The sequence below is a fragment of the Dromiciops gliroides genome, chromosome 3 (assembly GCF_019393635.1).
Source record: "Dromiciops gliroides isolate mDroGli1 chromosome 3, mDroGli1.pri, whole genome shotgun sequence".
Lineage (NCBI taxonomy): Eukaryota > Metazoa > Chordata > Mammalia > Microbiotheria > Microbiotheriidae > Dromiciops > Dromiciops gliroides.
In genome coordinates, this window is record NC_057863.1 from 540,915,387 (window position 1) to 540,934,078 (window position 18,692).

An 18,692-nucleotide genomic window follows, 5' to 3' on the forward strand; every position below is an offset into this window, starting at 1 on the left:
GTTGACATAATTTTCTGTTTCACCCCAAGCTAGACTCCCTGTGTGTCCTTGGGAGGCAAGACAGGTACCAGTCAATCTGTGCCAGGTTGGGATAATGCTTGTGCAGCTGAGGTCCTTTGCAGATAAGAGGATCCTCCTATCTTCATAGTTTAGCAGTTCCCAAGGTAGGGGCACAGCTAGTTAGTACAGTGGATAAAGCACTAGCCCTGGATTCAGGAGGACCTGAGTTTGAATCTGACCTCAGATGCTTGACACTAGCTGTGTGACCCTGGGCAAGTCACTTAACCCTCATTGCCCCACAAAAAATAAAATAACTGTGGACATCATAAAATATTTTAGAATCTACCTGCCAAGACACACACAGGAATTATATGAACACCATTGCAAAATGCTCTTCATACAAATATGGATCAAAGTAATTGGAGAAATATTATTTTGCTCAAGGGTAGGCCAAACCAGTATGATGAAAATAACAAATGCTACCTAAATTCAATTATTTATTGGGTGCTACACCAACATTTACTTATTCAGAGTGTGATAAAATAATGGGATTTGGCAGACACCCAGGGGCCCCACCTGAAGATTGATTTGGAATTGATTGAATTGGGTGAGACTGAGAAACTGACTGAGAACCTACTTTAAGAATGATTAAATTGAGACCACACCTGGCTGGCCCTGAGTGGGGTGATGTTCTCAGAGGCTGTGGACTACAACATCCCTTTTGGGGAGGGAGACAGGAAGTAGGAAGTTGAGGCTGGCTCACAGGATCTCTCTCTCTTTTCCTCTAGGAATTCGGTGTGGTGGCGGCAGAGGCAGAACAGAGTAAAAAGATCTACTCAATGTGTTCTCTATAGAAGAGTGGATAGCTAAATAAAGGTGGCTTTCTCAACTTCTCTCTCTTAACCAACTTCTAATATATTTTAATAAATCCTTAAAAGCCTAAACTCTTGCTGGATTTATCAGTAACCTTAGGCAGTTCCCCCCCCAAAACTGGAGGGTTTGCAGTTTAGGACCCACATTTAGATTTTAAACATCACAAGTGTCAATGACAATACTGAAGAATTATTTTATAGAATTAGAAAAAAATAACAAAGTGTGAATCTGCAGATTTAATGTGTGCTATTGGTACTTTTATATGACATTGTTTGAAGTGTGTGTGTGTGTGTGTGTGTGTAGAGGACAGGACCATTTTCCATAGGATTATGTATTTAGGGGTAGGAAGGATCTTAGAGGTCATTGATCCAAACTCTTCATTTTACAGTTGAGAAAACTGAGATCCAGAGAAGTGAAGTGAGGCTTGGCCAGGGTCATCAGCAAGAAAGTGACAGTGACCAGACTCAAAACCAGGCGATTCCACACCCTTTCTATTGCACCATCCTGCATTGAACCATTAGTGGCTCCTCTCAGGGCTCAGGATTCATCTTGCTCCCAATCTACCTAATTATTCTATCTGGACCATCATGGTATGTCTTTTCAGAGGAGTAGCATGAAAAACTTGGTCAAATACCTTGCCAAATTCTAGGCACGTGATGACTACAATACTTTCATGATCAACCAGTCTAGTAGGCTCACTGTCAAGAAAGGAGGTGGTGTGAGTCTGGTGTGACCAATTCTTTTTTTTTTTTTTTTGTGAATCAATTGGGGTTAAGTGTCTTTTTTGTTTGTTTGTTTGTTTGTTTTTTTGGTGGGGCAATGAGGGTTAAGTGACTTGCCCAGGGTCACACAGTTTGTAAGTGTTAAGTGTCTGAGGCCGGATTTGAACTCAGGTCCTCCTGAATCCAGGGCTGGTGCTCTACCCACTGCGCCACCGAGCTGCCCCTGGTGTGACCAATTCTTGATGAAGCCATGCTGGTTCTTTTTGACAATTGCTTCTAGATGCTCATTACCTATCCTTTTAATAATATATTTTAGCACCTCTAGAGAAAAAACATATATAGAAGTATGCTGTATATGGTTTCACATATACACACACAACACACACATAGACATGTATAATATATATTTGTATAGATACAAATAAACATATACAGCTAGGTAGCACAGTGGATAGAGCACTGGCCCTGGAGTCAGGAGGACCTGAGTTCAAATCCAGCCTCAGACACTTGACATATACTAGCTGTGTGACACTGGGTAAGTCACTTAATCCTGAATGCTTCAAACAACTGGGGCCATCTCCTGGTGTATATCTTGCCACTGGACTCCTATGACTCTGGAGGAGACAGTGAGATTGGTGACTTTGCATAGCACTCCATCACTTAAATCTGGTCAACTGTGAGTCATGACATTCCCTCCCAATGTCATGGTCCTATTTTGGAACAAAGGACAGACAACACACACACACACATACATACATACACACATATATACACACATATATAATTTGCATCAAATGGTGGCCTTCTCTGGTGTGAAGTAGGGAGAAAGGGAAGGAGGGACACAGTTCAGAACTTAAAATGTAACCAAAAAAATTAAATTAAATTTTAAAATAATAATACATTTTAGAATTTACCAGTAATCAAAGTCACTGGCCTATAGTATTCAGAAACCAAGACATCTGCACTAATCTAGTCTTCAAGCCCTTCCCTTGCTCACTACAGCCACTTAGAGATCATGAAATGAGGCTCACAGAATCTTAGAGACCTCAGAAGTGACCTGTGACATCTGAATTTAAGGAGACAAGACCTGGGCTCCCAGCCTCCAAAATGGCCTCTGGCTCTCCCATTCTAGGGATGTGGCACAGTGGAAAGAGCAATTTATTCTCAGTTCAGAAGATCTGTTATCAGACCCCTCACCCCCCAATAATTACTGTTTTTGTGACCTTGGGAAAGTTAGCATCCCTGTACTTTAGACTCTCCCTCTAGAGAATGAGGCAGGATGGGACCAGCTGGCCTCTGAGGCCCTGTCCAGCTTGAAATCCAGCTTCCTATGACTAATCTACCATCCAGACCAGGTGATCTTGGCGCCCTCAATTCTTCAAGCTCTTTTATGAGTCTCTTAGTGAAAATGGACTTTTCTCCGGGCCAGGCTAGTATAGGGAAGGGATCAGTGATGCCCTAGAAATTGGCAATGACAGGGCCCACACCAATTCAGTTTAATTCAGCAACATTTAAAGGATAATTGTATACAGTAGAGTAGCTAGCTTTAGATCCTAGAAAGGGCTGGAAGCTGGAGGAAAATAGTTGGAAGCCCCACAAAAAAATGAAGTTTAAAAAATGGAGCTGTGAAGGACAAGGACCACTAGATTTGGAGTCGGAAGACCTGGATTCCAATCCTGCCTGTTGTCTTTTTTTTTACTAGGTAAAAGAGGCCTTCCCAATTGATACTGAATCCAGGGCTCTTTCCCTTACTTTAATTATTCTGGGAGAAAATGAGGATCCCACCAGTCCTGGTAATGGTACCAGCCCAGACCTACCCTAAGCTAAGCTAGCCTTAATCACTGAATGGGTGTTGCCTTAGACAAACTGAGACTTGGGAAAGGCCTTATCTTAAAAGGCCAAGGTCTCCCACCACGTCTAGGACCATCTCCAGTCATCCGGATCTGTATCTTCCCACTGGACTCAGATGGCTCTGGAGGAGACAGTGAGGCTTGTGACTTTGCACAGCCTTCACTCACTCACATCCAATTCACTGAAAGTCATCACATCACCTCCCTGATGTCATGGTCCTCTTCGAGACCATAGGACAAAAGAAAACCAATTTAATGAGTCACCTTGGGCAGGTCCTTCATCTCTGAGTCTTATTCTCATCTGTATAATAAGAAGAATGACCTAGCTGTTTCTCAGGTGCTTCTGGCTCTGAATCATCCTATGATATTTGTCACCAGGAGCAAGTTTGGGGCCTAAGGTCTTTGGGTTATGCTTGATCCCATGCTGAGCTATGGAAGAGCTATCTAAAGATGTTTGTTTGGACTGAGCAATGATTGTGAAGGAACACTTCTCTCTCTCCTTACTCTTGTAGGGAATTATGTACATAGAAAAATCAATTTGATAGCTCTCCACAAGTATTTGAAAGACTGTTCTGTGGAAAAGAGATTAGTCTGTCTTGCTTGGGCTCAAAGTACAGAATGAAGTCCCAGAACAGCAATGGATGGAGGTTGCAGAGGGGCAGATTTTGACTCAACATAAAGAAAAACCTCCTATACTTAAAAAGGTATCCCAAAATAAAACAGGATGCTTTTGGAAATAGTGAATTCCCCATCACTGAAGGTCTTCAAAGAAAAGCTGGATGACCACTTGTCAGGTACCTTGTAGAGGCGATTATTGATGATAATAATAATAATTAATAATAATAACAATAGCTAGCATTTATAGAATGCTTTACAAATACTAACTCATTTGATCCTCACAATAATCCTCGGAGGTAGGTGCTATTATTATCCCCATTTTACAGATGAGAAAATTTAGAGGTTGAATGACTTCCTCTGAGTCACACAGCTAATAAGTATCTGAGCTCATCTTCCTGACTCTAAGTTCTGGGCTCTAGCTTTTCTGCCACACCTAGCTGCCTCTGGGGTCCCTTTCAACTCTAAGATTCTAAGATTGTGTTACATGTTTATAGAACCTTGGTGTTATAAAACAATCATAAAGAAGATTCTGAGAAGGCATCTATCCCCATTGGGGCCATTTGGGGTTAACAGTCATAAGAAAATATCAAGCATTGTGGTACAGTGGAAATAATTCTGAATTTAGAATCATGGGCTCTGAGTTCATGATCCCAGTTCAACCATTTATCGGCTATGTGACCTTGTTCTTCAATTCCCTTGGCCCCAGTTTCTTCTAGAAGGGATGACTTCTAAGATGCTTTCTACCAGTATAGTGGTTCAGTTCTATTCACTAGCCACCCAGCTATGACTTCAGATAAAGAGGGAGAGTTATTAATCTAGAATCAATCAAAGGATTTAGAAGTAGAAGGGTCCTTATAGACCATGAAGTCTAACCCCCCTCATTATACAGATGAGGAAACTGAGTTCCATAGACAAAAAGGAAATGACAGACCCAAGATTAGATATCCAGGCTAGACTATGGGGACTAGAATATGAGTATCCCAATTGATACTGAACCCAGGGCTCTTTCCCTTACTTTAATTATTCTGAGAGAAAATGAGGATCCCACCAGTCCTGGTAATGGTACCAGCCCAGACCTACCCTAAGCTAAATTTCAGAGCCTTCAGAGCTTCCTGAAGCAAGCTCACCTCCCTGGTGCCAGGCCTCTAGCTAAGCAGCCAAGGACTTTACAGCCTCCCCACTCCTGAAAATACAGCTCAACTCAACAAACACCAATGAAGTGTATGTGATATGCATGGGAAGGGGGATAAAATAGGCTGGTTGGTTCTCTCATGAGTCCTGAGGCAAAAATCCAAACTCTTCAGGGGAATCCCCCTACAGTTTCCAGATCTTCTTTACTCAGATATTGAGATTCCGATCAATAATTTTAGAAGAAACATGGAAAGATTTGCACGAAATAATGACGAGCAAAATGAGCAGAACCAAGAGAACATTGTATATACAGTAACAGTAACATTGTTCTAAGAACAACTTTGAGCAAACAAGTTATTTTATTGGGTATTATAAATACCCAAATTAAGGATAAAGGACATTTAAGAAAGATGCTATCTGCATTCAGAGAAAGGACTAATAAGTAGAAGTATGTATAGAACGATTTTACATATATATATATATATATATATATATATATATATATTCAGTGGTAGTCATCTCTAGGGTAGGCAGGAGGGAGGGGGAGAGGAAAAGAAAAAAAAGAAATTTACACAATAATTTTGTTGCATATTTAAAAGGAAAAAAGGAAAAGCAAAAAAAGGAATAGCAAGTTGTGCATAGATGATTTGCAGTTTCATGTTTCATTTGCAGTTTCATGTGCAATCACCTTTTTATTATACTATGTTATGGAAATACTTGTTTTATTCCATAAATTCTAATTTTTAAAAACATTTATTCCATAAATTAAAAATAAATTTTATCCAAAAAACCAAAACCACCACCACCACCACCATAACAAAAACCCAGCAAGTTCTAGCAGTGAGGACTAGGAAAAGGACAATGCCAACAAGAGAGAACAATAGAATTTCTGGGTCCTTCTTCTCCCACCTCAATCAAGGCACATAACCCTCTAATCCTACCGTATTCTCATTTTCTCCTAGAATACCATCCCTCCACTCTTTCAAATACAAGGCTTCCTTCTCCCACTCCACACACACACAGAAATAGACACAGACAGACTGACAGACAGACACACACACACACACACACACACATACACACAGAGTTATTTTGCCTTAGGGACCACTATACCTTCTCTTTTCTTCTCTCCCATGACTGAGAGACACTGAAGTCAGGCTAGGATAGTTGTTTGTTTTTGCTTTTTTTGTATTTAAAATAAAATTTTGTTGATGTATTATTTTTATAACATTTAAACTTCTCCACGTATCCCTCCCTTTCTGCTCTCCTGAGGAACCATCCCTTAAATGTAGGCAAGGAGGTACTTTAATGGATTCTCTTGGCCTCTCTCAGTTTCCTCATCTGCAAAATGAGGATAATAATAAATAGCACCTACCTTTCAGGGTTGTTGTGAGGCTCAAATGAGATAACAAACCAAGAATCATTTTGCAAATCTTAAGGACACGAAATAAATGCTAACTGTTGTTATTCTAACGAAGGATTTAAAAGGAGAAAGAAAAGAATTCAAAAAAACTGCTCCATACACGGGATAGTTGAGGTTGTTCTTTTTTTTTTTTAGTTTTATTCAGCAAGGACCATGAATGCTACTTTTCACCACAGCAACAGTGCCAGGGCTACTTGGGGTGACTGGGCAGACTGGTGGGTGGACAGAAAGCCCTGGGTGGAGATCTGAAGTCGGGAGGCAGTGGTGGTCTAAGGAAAGCTGAGAAAGGCTGCTCAGACATGGGGGCAGGGAGGGCGCCTAGGGCTTAGGGAAACAGAACATCTCCTCCTGGGTCTCCTTCAGGGTGTTGAAGAAGGAGTTGACCTTCTCCCTCAAGCCCTTCTCTAATAAGCTCAGGTGGTCCTCCACATCGCATGGGCGGGGTGGCCCGAGTTTCCGCTTGAGTTCTTCCAGATGCTGCACCAAGGCCTTGTTGAACTCCCCAAAGGGCCCCATATTCTTGCAGAACTCTTCGATCTCCTGGTCCACCTGACAGTTCAGTTTGGTCAGGGACTGGTGCAGCTCCTCGCAGCTTTTAGGCATCTTCCCCCGCACCTCCTCGGCAAAGGGCGTCAGCTTCTGCTTCAGGTCCTCTGTGTTGTCTGAGATCCTGGCCCTCAGTTGATCCACATTCTTCTTCATTTGGAAGGCCAGGCATTCGAGCTGGCGATTGAGCTGGTCCTGGGCACCCTTGGCAAAGGGCGTGAGGATCTTCTGAAGCTCTGCGATGTGCTGGTCGATCTTGTCCTGGAGCTGGTCTGCATAGGGGGTGAGCTGACATTTCATCTTGTCCACGTGCTGGTTGACCTTGTCCTTGAATTCACAAGCAAAGGGGGCCAGGGCCTTCTGCACGCAGTTGATGTTCTCCTTCATGGCTGCCTCCAGCTGATGGGAAAGAGGGGCCAGCTGCTGCCGGAGCTGCTCCGCATTGTCATTGAGGCTTTTTTGGAGCCCATTGGTGCAGGGCCCCAGGCACTGCTTCAGGACCTGCATGTTCTCATTCATCTTCTGGCAGACCTGATCTGAATTGGGCTGGAGCTGGAGTCTCAGTTCCTCCAGCTCCTGCCGGATCTGCTCCTTAAGTTTTTCCGAGTCCTGCACCAGACAGTCGGGCAATTCCATGGCAAAAGGCACTACCTTCTTCTTTATTTCGTCAGTCTGTGTGCTGGCTTCCCCACACTTATCCTGGAAAAGGGTGCTGCCCAGGGGAAGGAGAAGAAGGTGGTTGCTATTGTTATATGAGATAGTTATTTATAAAATACATTATATATCATATAATGATATATGACATTATAATATAGAATAATGTAGAATGTAATACATATTATCATTATAGTATTATATTACCAAAAATACTTCACTAAAGTTCACTGATGCCTCATCATGGTCTGGGGCCACCCCTGGGTTCCCCTAGGCTTTGCTAGCAAAACACAAACTCTAACAAGTCCTACCAGATTGAACCCCCTTCAAGTATGGGCCTACTAGTAATATATATGTGTATGGGGGGGCGGAAGGGGCTGGTGATGGGGTGACATGAAGCCCTCAGTATGTTAGTGGCCCAGGCAACATGGTAGTTCCTTTCTTTAAGTTTTATCCCCAAAGGTCAGAAGGGTCCCCAAATGTCTAGATGTAAAACTATGCTCTTGTGATTCCCTACCTCCCCTCTAAAAACTCAGCTAGGAATCTGCTTTAAATAAAGTGACCCAAGCCCTCATCCAGGACCCCTTTAGAACCTCCTAAAAGAGCTAAATCAGCTTTCTGTAGGAAGGGCCCCAGCCTCTTCCTGCCCATGACAGCCCCTCTCCCTAGGCCACCCCCTCATACTTGAGCTGCTGGCTGAGATCCGACTTCTGTAGCTGTTCCATGGCATCCTTGGCATTGGTGCTCAGCTTGTTGAAGTAGTCCCATACTAGCTTGGATACTTGGTCAGGCTGCATCTCAGCCTGGATACCTGGGGGGGGGGGGGGAAGAAGGACAGAAGCTAAGCACCAAGGATCAGACAGAGGCTGCCCCTTGAATCAGTTACATGGTCCAGGCTAGATTTAATGGAGGCAAACCCAACCAATTGTTTTTCTGGGCGGGGCCTTGCCCATTCTGATGTAGGGAGGGAGTGGAGGGGATTGGGGGAGCTGTTAGCCTGGGCAGGGAAAAAGCTTGGGTCAGAGATATTTCTCTAGTTTTAACATGAAATGAATACTGAACAGCATGTAAATGACATGCATACCTAATACAAAGGGTCCCACCATTGAGGCCACAGACCAGATTAACTAGGCAGTAGAAAAGAAGCACTTCTACCCTATCTCTCAACCTCCCCCCAACCACAAGCCCTTTCCAACATCCTCAGGAACCCTATCAGCCCCATCAGAATCCAATGGGGATAAAGAATCGCCAAGCCTGCCCTGTCACCTTAGCAGCCCTCCCTTTCCATTCAAAGCTTGGCCCAGAATCTCTGGCCTCATCTGGGGTTGTGTTCATTTACTGGCGATAGCCACAAAGGCCAGAGAGAAACATCTTGGCGTCTGTGCTGAGTCTGAACTGAGCCCCCTAGCACTGGATCCTAGGGGAAGAGAGAAAAAAGAGGAGGGAGTTCCACCTTGTTCCCTTTCTACCTTCTAAGCTCTCCCCCGACCAGCTCCATGGCGCTCGAGTCCCTCCCCCACCTACAGTAGAATATTCCACCAGCCAAAGTTCTAGGGAAGGGGCCAGCCGGGGCCAGAGAAGATGCCCTCCAGAGGCACCTAGGGAGAGCTCGCCAGGTCTGAGCTATCTGACTCCAGGATCCCCTCCCCATTCTGGTAACTCCACACTAGAATGCTGCTTGGACTCTGGTGACCCCACGACATGAAAATGATCAATCCTGTGGTTTGGGGTGGGGGGTCTGGGTAAGCCCTTATCCTCCCTGAGCCTTTGGGGAAGGAACATAATGGAGGTACTCCAGTTAGAGACTCAGAGCTTCCTAAATTCGGAGGAGAGAGACAGCTAGAGCCCCACCCATAGGTAGCCTTGGGTCCTAGCCGAGAGTGTCAAGGACAGAATCCATTCCCTCACTCCTGAGTGTAGAAAAAGAGAAGACCCCCCCCCAACTCCACACCCCACCCTCAACCCTAGACCTCATACCCTCAGCCTCTTTCCTCAACTTTTAGAACTAGGTAAGGGGTGCAGCTAGGTGGATAAAGCATTAGCCCTGGATTCAGGAGGACCTGAGTTCAAATCTGGTCTCAGACACTTGACACTTACTAATTTTGTGACCCTGGGCAAATCACTTAACCCTCATTGCCCCCCGGGGCGGGGGGGGGGAGAATTGGTTGAGGATGATGACCTCTCAGTCCAGATGTCGGTCCCCTGGATTACATCCAGAAAGCCAGGGTCTTGGTCAAAGCTCAAAGTTTGACTTGAAGGGGATGGGAAAAGGATAGAGACACAAAGACTTTTTCATTAAAGTGGGCAAAGAAGGAGGGGCTACTTGACTGGCACCGGATAGTGGGGGTGGTACGGGGGAGTTCTTCTTAAACTCACCAGCCCATCTTTCGGCACAGATTGCCCAGGACCAGAGGTGGGGGCGAGGGGAGGGTGGGGGTGATACCCTGCTAGGCTGCTTCTCTGTGGAGAGGGAAATAGCTCCATTAGGAGCTATTTCTTCTTCCCTTTTACCCCGCCAGGTTAAAAGTGACTTGCGAGATAAGGGTCACAAAGCTAGGAAATGTTCTTTCTGCCCTCCCTCTCCCCCAGTCCAGTTCTCCATCCACTTCTCCACAGTCTTCTCATATCCCATCCTACCCCACTTTCCCAACTAAGGGGCAAGTCCTGCCTGAACCCTCTATCAGTAGGGACAGGGGAGCTTCTCTCCATGTGGATCCTTGTAAAGAAAGGCAGCTCAGTGTCAGCAATCAAAAAGCAGGACAGTGGTGGGGCAGCATGGTTTTTTCTTCTCGTGTCCCTCTGAGGAGTCAGGTTTCCTGACTCTGGGGGTCTCCCCTATAGAAAGCCAACAGCCCAGCATGGTGGGAAGTCTCAGAGGTCACCCAGGCCCCTCTCCTGCCTCCCTCCACTCCAAGATGGTGGCTTCTCCCTCCTTGGAGATGTGCACGGCAAAATGAGATGAACACTGGGCAGGGATGGGTTAGTCTGGATGGCCCCTGACGGCTCTTCTAGCTTTGAGGTTCTGCGATTCTGGCCTCCTCAACTCCAGGAAGGTATAGCACAGAATGGTGCTTTGGAGTTAGGGCACCTAGGTTCAAATCTCACCTCTGATACTTAATACCTGTGTGACCTTGGGCAAATTACTTCCTGGGCCTCCGTTTCCTTATATGTTAAATGAGGGAATTTATTCAGGTATCTGATTGGTATAATGGATAGAGTGCTGAGCTTGAGTCAGGAAGACCTGAGTTCTAATCCTACCTCAGTTGCTTACCAGCTGTGCGACCCTGGGTAAATCACTTAACCTCTGTCTGCCTCAATTTCCTCAACTAGACAATGGAGACGATAATAACACCTACCTTACATGCTTTTTCCCCAAGGATCAAATGAAATAATTCACCTGCTGCCCCTGTTACCAGGCTTCTGGGGGGGGGGGCAGATTCCCTACTGACCTGCCTCTGAATTGCTCTGTGTGTGTGTGTGTGTGTGTGTGTGTGTGTGTAGAAGGGATAGGGTAGATAGGATAGATAAGTTAGATTCAGAGTATTGGCCTGGAGAAGCAGGAGGACAGGGGTCAGGGGGGCAGTAAGGAAAGTCCTAACAGCTAGATGCTTTACCCACAGACCAGTGGGGGACAGTATGGACACGTTTGTGTGTCTATATCTATCTGGATCCTTCTATCTTCATTGTATATGTCTTTGTGTACACATTCTTGTCTGCAATGATGTGTCTAAATGCATATATACCAACAGAGGAGATGGGCATCCTTATCTCTGAATAGGCTGTCTATCTCTGCATGTCTCGGAGCACACATGTAGACCTTAGACCTAGAGTGAGAAGGTGGGGGGTGGGGGTGAAGGCAGGGGACGATCTCTTGGAAGTACTAGGCACCTCGGATGTATGCCCTCTCCCTCCTGCAGAAGGCAATAATAACTGTAACAAACTCCTTTACAATGCTTTCAAGTTGACAAAGTGCTTAACATATAGTATCTCCTTTGATTCTCCCAACAACTCCTGAGGCCACTGCTATTATTATCCCCATTTTACAGATGAGAGATTGAGGCTGAGAAAGTTTAAGTGGTTTGCCCAGGGTGACACAACTAATGAAACACCTGAGCTAAGATCTGAACTCTTCCCAAATCCAAGACCTAGACACTATATCATGCTGCCTTCAAAGATGTCAGTCTGAGCTCTCTGAAGCCCCAATACCGGCAGAAAAGAAGTAAAATACCACTACTTTGGGTCTTCCTGCCTCTAGGCTCTTCCTTCTCCAAAGTATCATTTGCAAGGACTCAGGGAAGAATGCGACATTTATTATATATGTATATAAATGCATGTGTATACATATGTATTGACACGTACTCATATTAATATATAAGTATATGTGAGTATATATACATATATATGTCTGTATATCTTCGAACATGACTGATGCAGAGATTTGTTTTGCTTGACAATACGTGGTTGTAATAGGGATTTCATTTTTCATTCATTCTCTGTTCAAGGAGAGAGAAGGCAAATTTTTGCTGATTGAAAAAAGTTATGTATTTATTTAAATATATATTTAATTTTTATATATACATACACATTTATTTAAGCACCCTTCATAGAAGTACCAGGGGAATTTTCCTACTGCACAACTCAAAGCAATCACATTGCTCCCTGCCTCAGATACCTTCACTAGCTTTCCATGCCTTCCAGATGCCCTTAGCACAAAAGGCAGACAGAAACACTTCCTGCTCTCATAAACTCATACATTATCTCTGCCCATCCGGACAACATTCTCCCATGTCTGAAATGGACTCTTATTTTCAGCTCTACTTACATAGATCCTTTCCATTCTTCAAGGCCCAGGTGAGGGGCCACTACTTCCATGAAATCTTTCCTATTTTCCCCAAATATAAATGATCTCTCATGTCTTTCTGACTTCTCTTATCTATTTACCACAGGTTAACCTAGATTATAGTTATTTCTACTAAGATGTAAGTTCCCTGAGGGTAAGAACTATGTTTTTTTCTGTTCATATCCACCAACCCGCCATAGTGCTTTACATATATTGTAACTGCTTAATGAATGTTCCTTTAATTGATTTGAAAATTTCCACTAGGCGTTCCTTCATGGTTATCCTTAGCCCAGGTGATCCTAGCACTGAAGCAGAAGAGGAAGGAAAAAGTAGAGATGAGAAAATAGCCCCAGTGGAGGACAGACTCACATCTGCATGGCTCACACAGAATGTCCGAACTAAGGGAAGTGGGTAAACTATGCAGCCACTCAAAGCCTTTGGATTTATGCAGTTTACAGTACTTTCCTATTTGTGATTTGTCTTTGACCAAGAATCCTAGAATGAGAGAATAACCCCCATCCTCCGTTACAGGGAAGATTCTGAGAAATCCCAAAATCACACAGGCAGTTGAGGCAATTGATGTCTCCTTCTCTAGAGATGAGAAAGAATGAGAGGGGGCAGGGGGAGAGAGAGAGACAGAGAGAGAGAGAGACAGAGAGAGAGACAGAGAGAGAGAGAGAGAGAGAGAGAGAGAGAGAGAGAGAGAGAGAGAGAGAGAGAGAGAGAGAGAGAGAGAGAGATTCCTCTGGTTGGTCTGGGCTACTCTGCCCAGATAGGCAGGGGGAGAAATAAGATAGATTCTGGATTCTATGACTCTCCTGAACTCCATAACCAAGTTAATGCAGGGCTGGTGCTTACTCTTCTTCCCAAGATTAAACAGCCTCTTTCCCTTGTCGACGGATCTGGGGAGTATAGAAGAGCTAAGGGTAGGAATGGTCTGTGGAGAGAGAAGGGAGGATGAGCCTTTTTAATACTAGCCAGTGGAGGTAGCTTCTCCCATACTAAGTGCCCCTCTGAATCCATGCCCTGGCTCCTCTGTGAACTCAAAAGTGCTCCACATCCTATGTTTTAGCCAAATCTATCAGCCACAATGTTCTCTCAAGCACCAGCTTTCTGCTTGCTTGCAAAGAGGCTCTGGTTTACAAGAACTTCTGCTAATTCAGAGGACCTTCTGGCAAGCAATTTTCAATTCACGGTTCATAGTAATCACAGAACAAAAGATAAATTCAGGCAGGTTGTAACCCTAAGGTACAAGGTTTAAGTTGGGGGGGTTTCTGTTTACCAAGTGGAACAATGGTCATGGTAATGTTGACATATTCTTGGGGGAGAGATCTGTTTTCCATTGGGAAGCTTATAGTAAACAGAAGGAAGACAAAGGAGCTCTTTGGTTCATAGTAAATTAAGAAAATCGTGACTTTTTGGACTTTGACACCATAAGTCAGCTGCCTTTTCACCTGGGAACTACCCTCCCAGCCTGCAATATCCCTTTGCCCTGCCAGCCTCCCCCTTCTCTCATTGCTGAGTTTCTTCCAGGGCCTTCATTTTGGGGATGGGCCCAGGCCAGCCACATTTCACTCTCCTGCCAGCTGGGCTTCTTGACTTTGGGGATTTTGACACCACCTCCCCAGGTCTCCTCTCCCCCCACTCCACTGAATACTCGATCCACTTGAACAGCTCCTTTTCCAGTTCCCTTTTATGTATATCTTTCCCCATTAGATTGTAAGCCCCTAGAGGGTAAGGACTGTCATTTGGGAGGGGGGAGCTTGCATTTGTATCCCCAGTAGTTAACAATACAGTGTCTAGCTCATAGTAAGTGTTTGGTGGCCGGCCTGCCACTCTTGTTCTGGTTAATAAAAAGACCATCTAAGTGCTAGTTCTGACTTCTTTGGGAAATTAAATCACCCTCTGTCTTGATAAAGTCTCAGATTCAAGGGGGATTAGGATGACCAGACTGAGGATACTGTTATAACCTTAATTCTTAGTTTTTATAATATGAAGGAAGCCTTTTTGCTATTGGTATTTGCTATCTACACCTGCAAAGGGGAGAGAGGAAGTGAGGGAAGGGGAGGAATAAAGTGCAGAATATAGAATTTGGAAGCTAGAATGGATTTCAGAGGTCCAGAACAGGAATCCTCTACTTTGGTACAAACCTTGAGTTATTTTCCCATCTACTAAACAGTAGGGGCAGCTAAGTGGCACAGTGGATAGAGCACTCAGGAAGACCTGAGTTCAAATGTGGCCTCAGACACTTCCTAGCTGTGTGACCCTGGACAAATCACTTAATCCTCTTTGCCTCGGTGTCCTTATCTGTAAAAATGAGCTGGAGAAAGAAATGGCAAACCATTCCAGTACCTTTGCCAAGAAAACCCCAAATGTGGGCATGACTGAACAACAACAAACACTAGTGACATTTCTGCTGGGTGGGGAATAAGAGTTGGGGAATAGGAGGGGATGAACAGCAAGTGAGCGTGAAGGAAGGAATGCCTTCCACTCAATTCCCAATTGTCCTCCCAGGAGGTCTTCAAGCAGAGGTTTGACAGGGATCTCAAAAATACGCTCAAATGATGCCTTTTGTTGTACATCACAATGGACTGTGACTATAGACCTCCTCTCTCACCCTGAGCCCAGCTGCCCTATGGTCCTAGTGCCCAACCACTGGAATTGAACCCTCCCAACTCTGGATGTCACCTATCAGCATGTTGTCCACAGGATTCCTGTTGAGGTATGTTCTGGACAAGCTGATTTCTGAGCTCTTTCCCGGCTCTGAGCCTCTGGGATTCTAATAGGCGTGAAGGTCCTTTGAAAAACATTCAACAGCAATCGCAAGGGTTGGATGCTATTGGTAACAATGGCTAACATTTGTATAGCCCTTTAGGGTTTGCAAACCTTTTTCATAGATTATCTTATTTGAATTAATCAAACACACAATAACCCTGTGTGGAATCTGCTCTTAATTATTCCCCTAGCTGAAATTGTGAGGTTGACTTGCCCACAGTCTGACAACTAATAATAACATTTATATAGCACTTTAAGGTTTGCAACATGCTTTACAAATATCTTATTTGATACAATGATCCTGAGAGGTAGGTACTTATTATCTCTGTGTTACAGATGAGGAAATAGAGGTTAAGAAAACTTGTCCAAACTCCCACAGCTAGCAACGTTTAAGGCAGGACTTGAACTCAGATAGACCTGACCCCAAAGAATAGCACTCCATCCATTTGAACACCTAGATATCCCTAAAACATTTCACTGGTATGTTGCAACTACTAGCCTGGGAGTATAGAGACCTGGGTTTGATACTGAGCTTTGACACTACCTTGGCTATGTAACCATGGGCAAACCATGGAAGCCTCCACTTCCTTATAGGTCCAATGAAAATAGTCATTCTTAACACTACCTACTTCACAGGGTTCTCGTGAGGAAAACACACTGAACACTTTAAGATGTTGTTGAAATGTGAGCTATTCATTGTATATACTGTTAGCCTCCTTTATATCCATCACCTGTGTTAAAATGCTTTTTTTTCTTATTTCTTTTTCTCCTTTATTACAAGGAAGGGGAGGGAGATATTAGGAAATGAAAGCAACATAAAGGCAAAAGATGATAAAGTTTTTAAAAAGAAATAGAAATTGTTGTAACTATATGTTGTTTGAGAGAGAGAAGGGGGAGAGGGGGAGAGGGGGAGAGAGAGGGAGAGAGAGGGAGAGAGAGAGAGAGGGAGGGAGGGAGGGAGAGAGAGAGAGAGAGGGAGGGAGGGAGGGAGGGAGGGAGGGAGAGAGAGAGAGAGAGAGAGAGAGAGAGAGAGAGAGAGAGAGAGAGAGAGAGAGAGAGAGAGAGAGAGAGAGAGAGAGAGAGAGAGAGAGAGAGAGAGAGAGAGAGAGTTGTTGGCTAGCACAGTGGATAGAGTGCTGGGTCTAGAGTCAGGAACACCTGAGTTCAAATCCAGCCTCAGACATCTCTTGTGTAAGACAGACACTTAACCTCTGTTTGTTTTAGTTACCTTGACTGATGAAACTATCAAATGAGGATAATAATAATGCCTACCTTCCAGGACTGTGATGAGGATTAAATAAGAGGAACTTTGTAAAATCATTTAGCACAGTGCCTAGTACTTAGTAGGTGCTACATAAATGCTTCTCCCCCATCCCTTATAAGGATGGATTTGGTGCCTATGTACATATTAGCAAGAAGACTGCATGTTGGTTTAGGACCCCAGATACCTCCGTTTTCAAGTTCCCACTTACCATGACCCTGGGCAAAGGAACTAATCTCCCTGTTCCCCCTCTTCTCTACCATTGGGAGAAGGAGCCAGTTTCTTCACCAATTTCCCAATCTTTTGGGAGGAAAAATGAGATCAGAGATCAGAAAGTGCTTTGAGCTGCTAAACTCGTGGGGATGTGGCTTTGGGTGGTTCCCTCTTTCTTGTGCCTATCCTGGTTTTTGATTGTGGGGGAAGATGGCCTTCATACTCCTCTTAGGTCAGGTGGGTAGGCTCTACTGTCCTAGCAATGTGACCCTCCTTTCAGTCAATCAGTTAGTCAATAAGCATTTATTACACTCTTACTGTGTGCCAGGTGCTGGGCTAAGTGCTGGGGATACAAATAAAGGAAAAACTAGTCCTCATTCTCAAGGAGCACACATTCTAAAAGAGGAGGCTACCTGTAAACAGCTATGTACATACAGCAGAAATGAGAAGTTGTTGTTCGTCCTTCATTTTCAAAGAGAACCAATGATATCACAGGGTGATGGCTTGACTCGTGTGAATTGGATTTAAGTGAGGCAGAGAAAAGTCATCAGTTTCAATGTCTCTTCTAGTGGCTGAACAAAAGTCAAGATGACCAGTGATGGCTGGAATGCTGCTTCATTGTCTGACCAAGTGCCTGCTTTAGCCGCCTTCATGGTCATTGGAACAAATTGTTCTCATCCACCCATTCCACCAAGGGGATGCTTGGTGTAGACATCCTCCTAACTCACTGATGGGTTACCCTCAACCTGGTTTAGCCTGTCTGTCAAGATGGTTTTACCAGGGTGTGACCATTGTACATGCTTCTTGGAGCCACAGGTGACAGGTGGACACAAAGGTGGATGAGCAGCCCTGAAATGGGCTAGGAAGCCTGTCTCAAAGGGAAGGCACTAGCATTAGGGGGACTAGGAAAGGCCTCTTACCTAAAGTGGGATGTTAACTGAGAGTACCTGAAAATGACATATTTTTCATCCTCCTTGAGACTTGAGCACCTCCTTCCTCTACAACCCCCAAAGCTCCCCAGTGACTTCTCACCCTTTCTTCTCCCCTTTTCCAAACTTTCTCTCATGAAAGGATTAGAGAAATCCATTTGCACCAAGGGATCAGTAAGCAATAATACTTTTGGCTCATAGATTTAGAGCTGTAAGGGACTTGAGAAATTAAAGCCATCAGAGCTCAAGTGACTTGCCCAATGTCACAAAGGTTGCCTGACTCCTGATCCATTGCTCCTTCCATGAGGCCGCACTACCTACCACTTAATTTACTCCTCCATAGAGGATTTATATTTTCAGCAGGGGGAAAATCTCCAACTAAAGGAAAAAAGTTCTAAATTGTTGAGTTGAGGCAGTTGTTTGTGTGTGGGAGGGAAGCTCTAAACCCTCCTGAAATCATTTGTTGTTTCTGCTTTTGTGTTAGGCTTTGGACTAATTACTCCTGACCTCCTCAGGAAACTCCTCTCACCCTTTAGACTATTGACTCTAGTTGGGGCAGGAACTGTGGGTCCTGTTACCTTAGCCAGCATAGGGCACTTAAGACCTGGGTGAAGGGTTCTAAGTCTAGACACTGCCCTTACACGGTGAATGAATTTTTCCTTGTCTCCTCTACCCACCCCCCTCTATCCCATGGGGTTTTACTTGGAAACCTGCTTCCTGGGATGTGTTGATTGGGATAGGAAGACCCCCTGCGGCCTGTTTTATATTGCCCCCTGGGTGAAGATAAGGATGCCCCCCAGACCTTCTTCAGGACTCAGTTGTCCTCCACAGAAGCCCTTCCCCTTTGATTAGGGGAT

General features: G+C 44.4%; 1 protein-coding gene across 1 annotated transcript; it reads right to left on the reverse strand.

The window, feature by feature from the left end:
* Positions 1 to 6,935: 6,935 nt before the first annotated feature.
* On the reverse strand, positions 6,936 to 16,991 carry APOA4 (apolipoprotein A4). Its single transcript, XM_043993691.1, has 3 exons — positions 16,905 to 16,991; positions 8,502 to 8,628; positions 6,936 to 7,875 (listed from the first exon to the last, which is right to left on the reverse strand). Exons 1-3 carry the CDS (start codon positions 16,954 to 16,956, stop codon positions 6,936 to 6,938), a joined length of 1,119 nt encoding a protein of 372 aa, XP_043849626.1. The 5' UTR covers positions 16,957 to 16,991.
* Between the last annotated feature and the right edge of the window lie 1,701 nt (positions 16,992 to 18,692).

What these genes read in the sequence shown, in the direction of transcription:
- APOA4 (XM_043993691.1), bottom strand. Translation starts at nt 16,956, where the DNA reads ATGGTAGAGAAGAGGGGGAACAGGGAGATTAGTTCCTTTGCCCAGGGT. An exon ending in TTCCTTTGCCCAGGGTCATG is followed by an intron (nt 8,629 to 16,904) that starts GTAAGTGGGAAC and finishes CCCCCCCCCCAG; the next exon opens with GTATCCAGGCTGAGATGCAG. An exon ending in GATCTCAGCCAGCAGCTCAA is followed by an intron (nt 7,876 to 8,501) that starts GTATGAGGGGGT and finishes TCCCCTGGGCAG; the next exon opens with CACCCTTTTCCAGGATAAGT.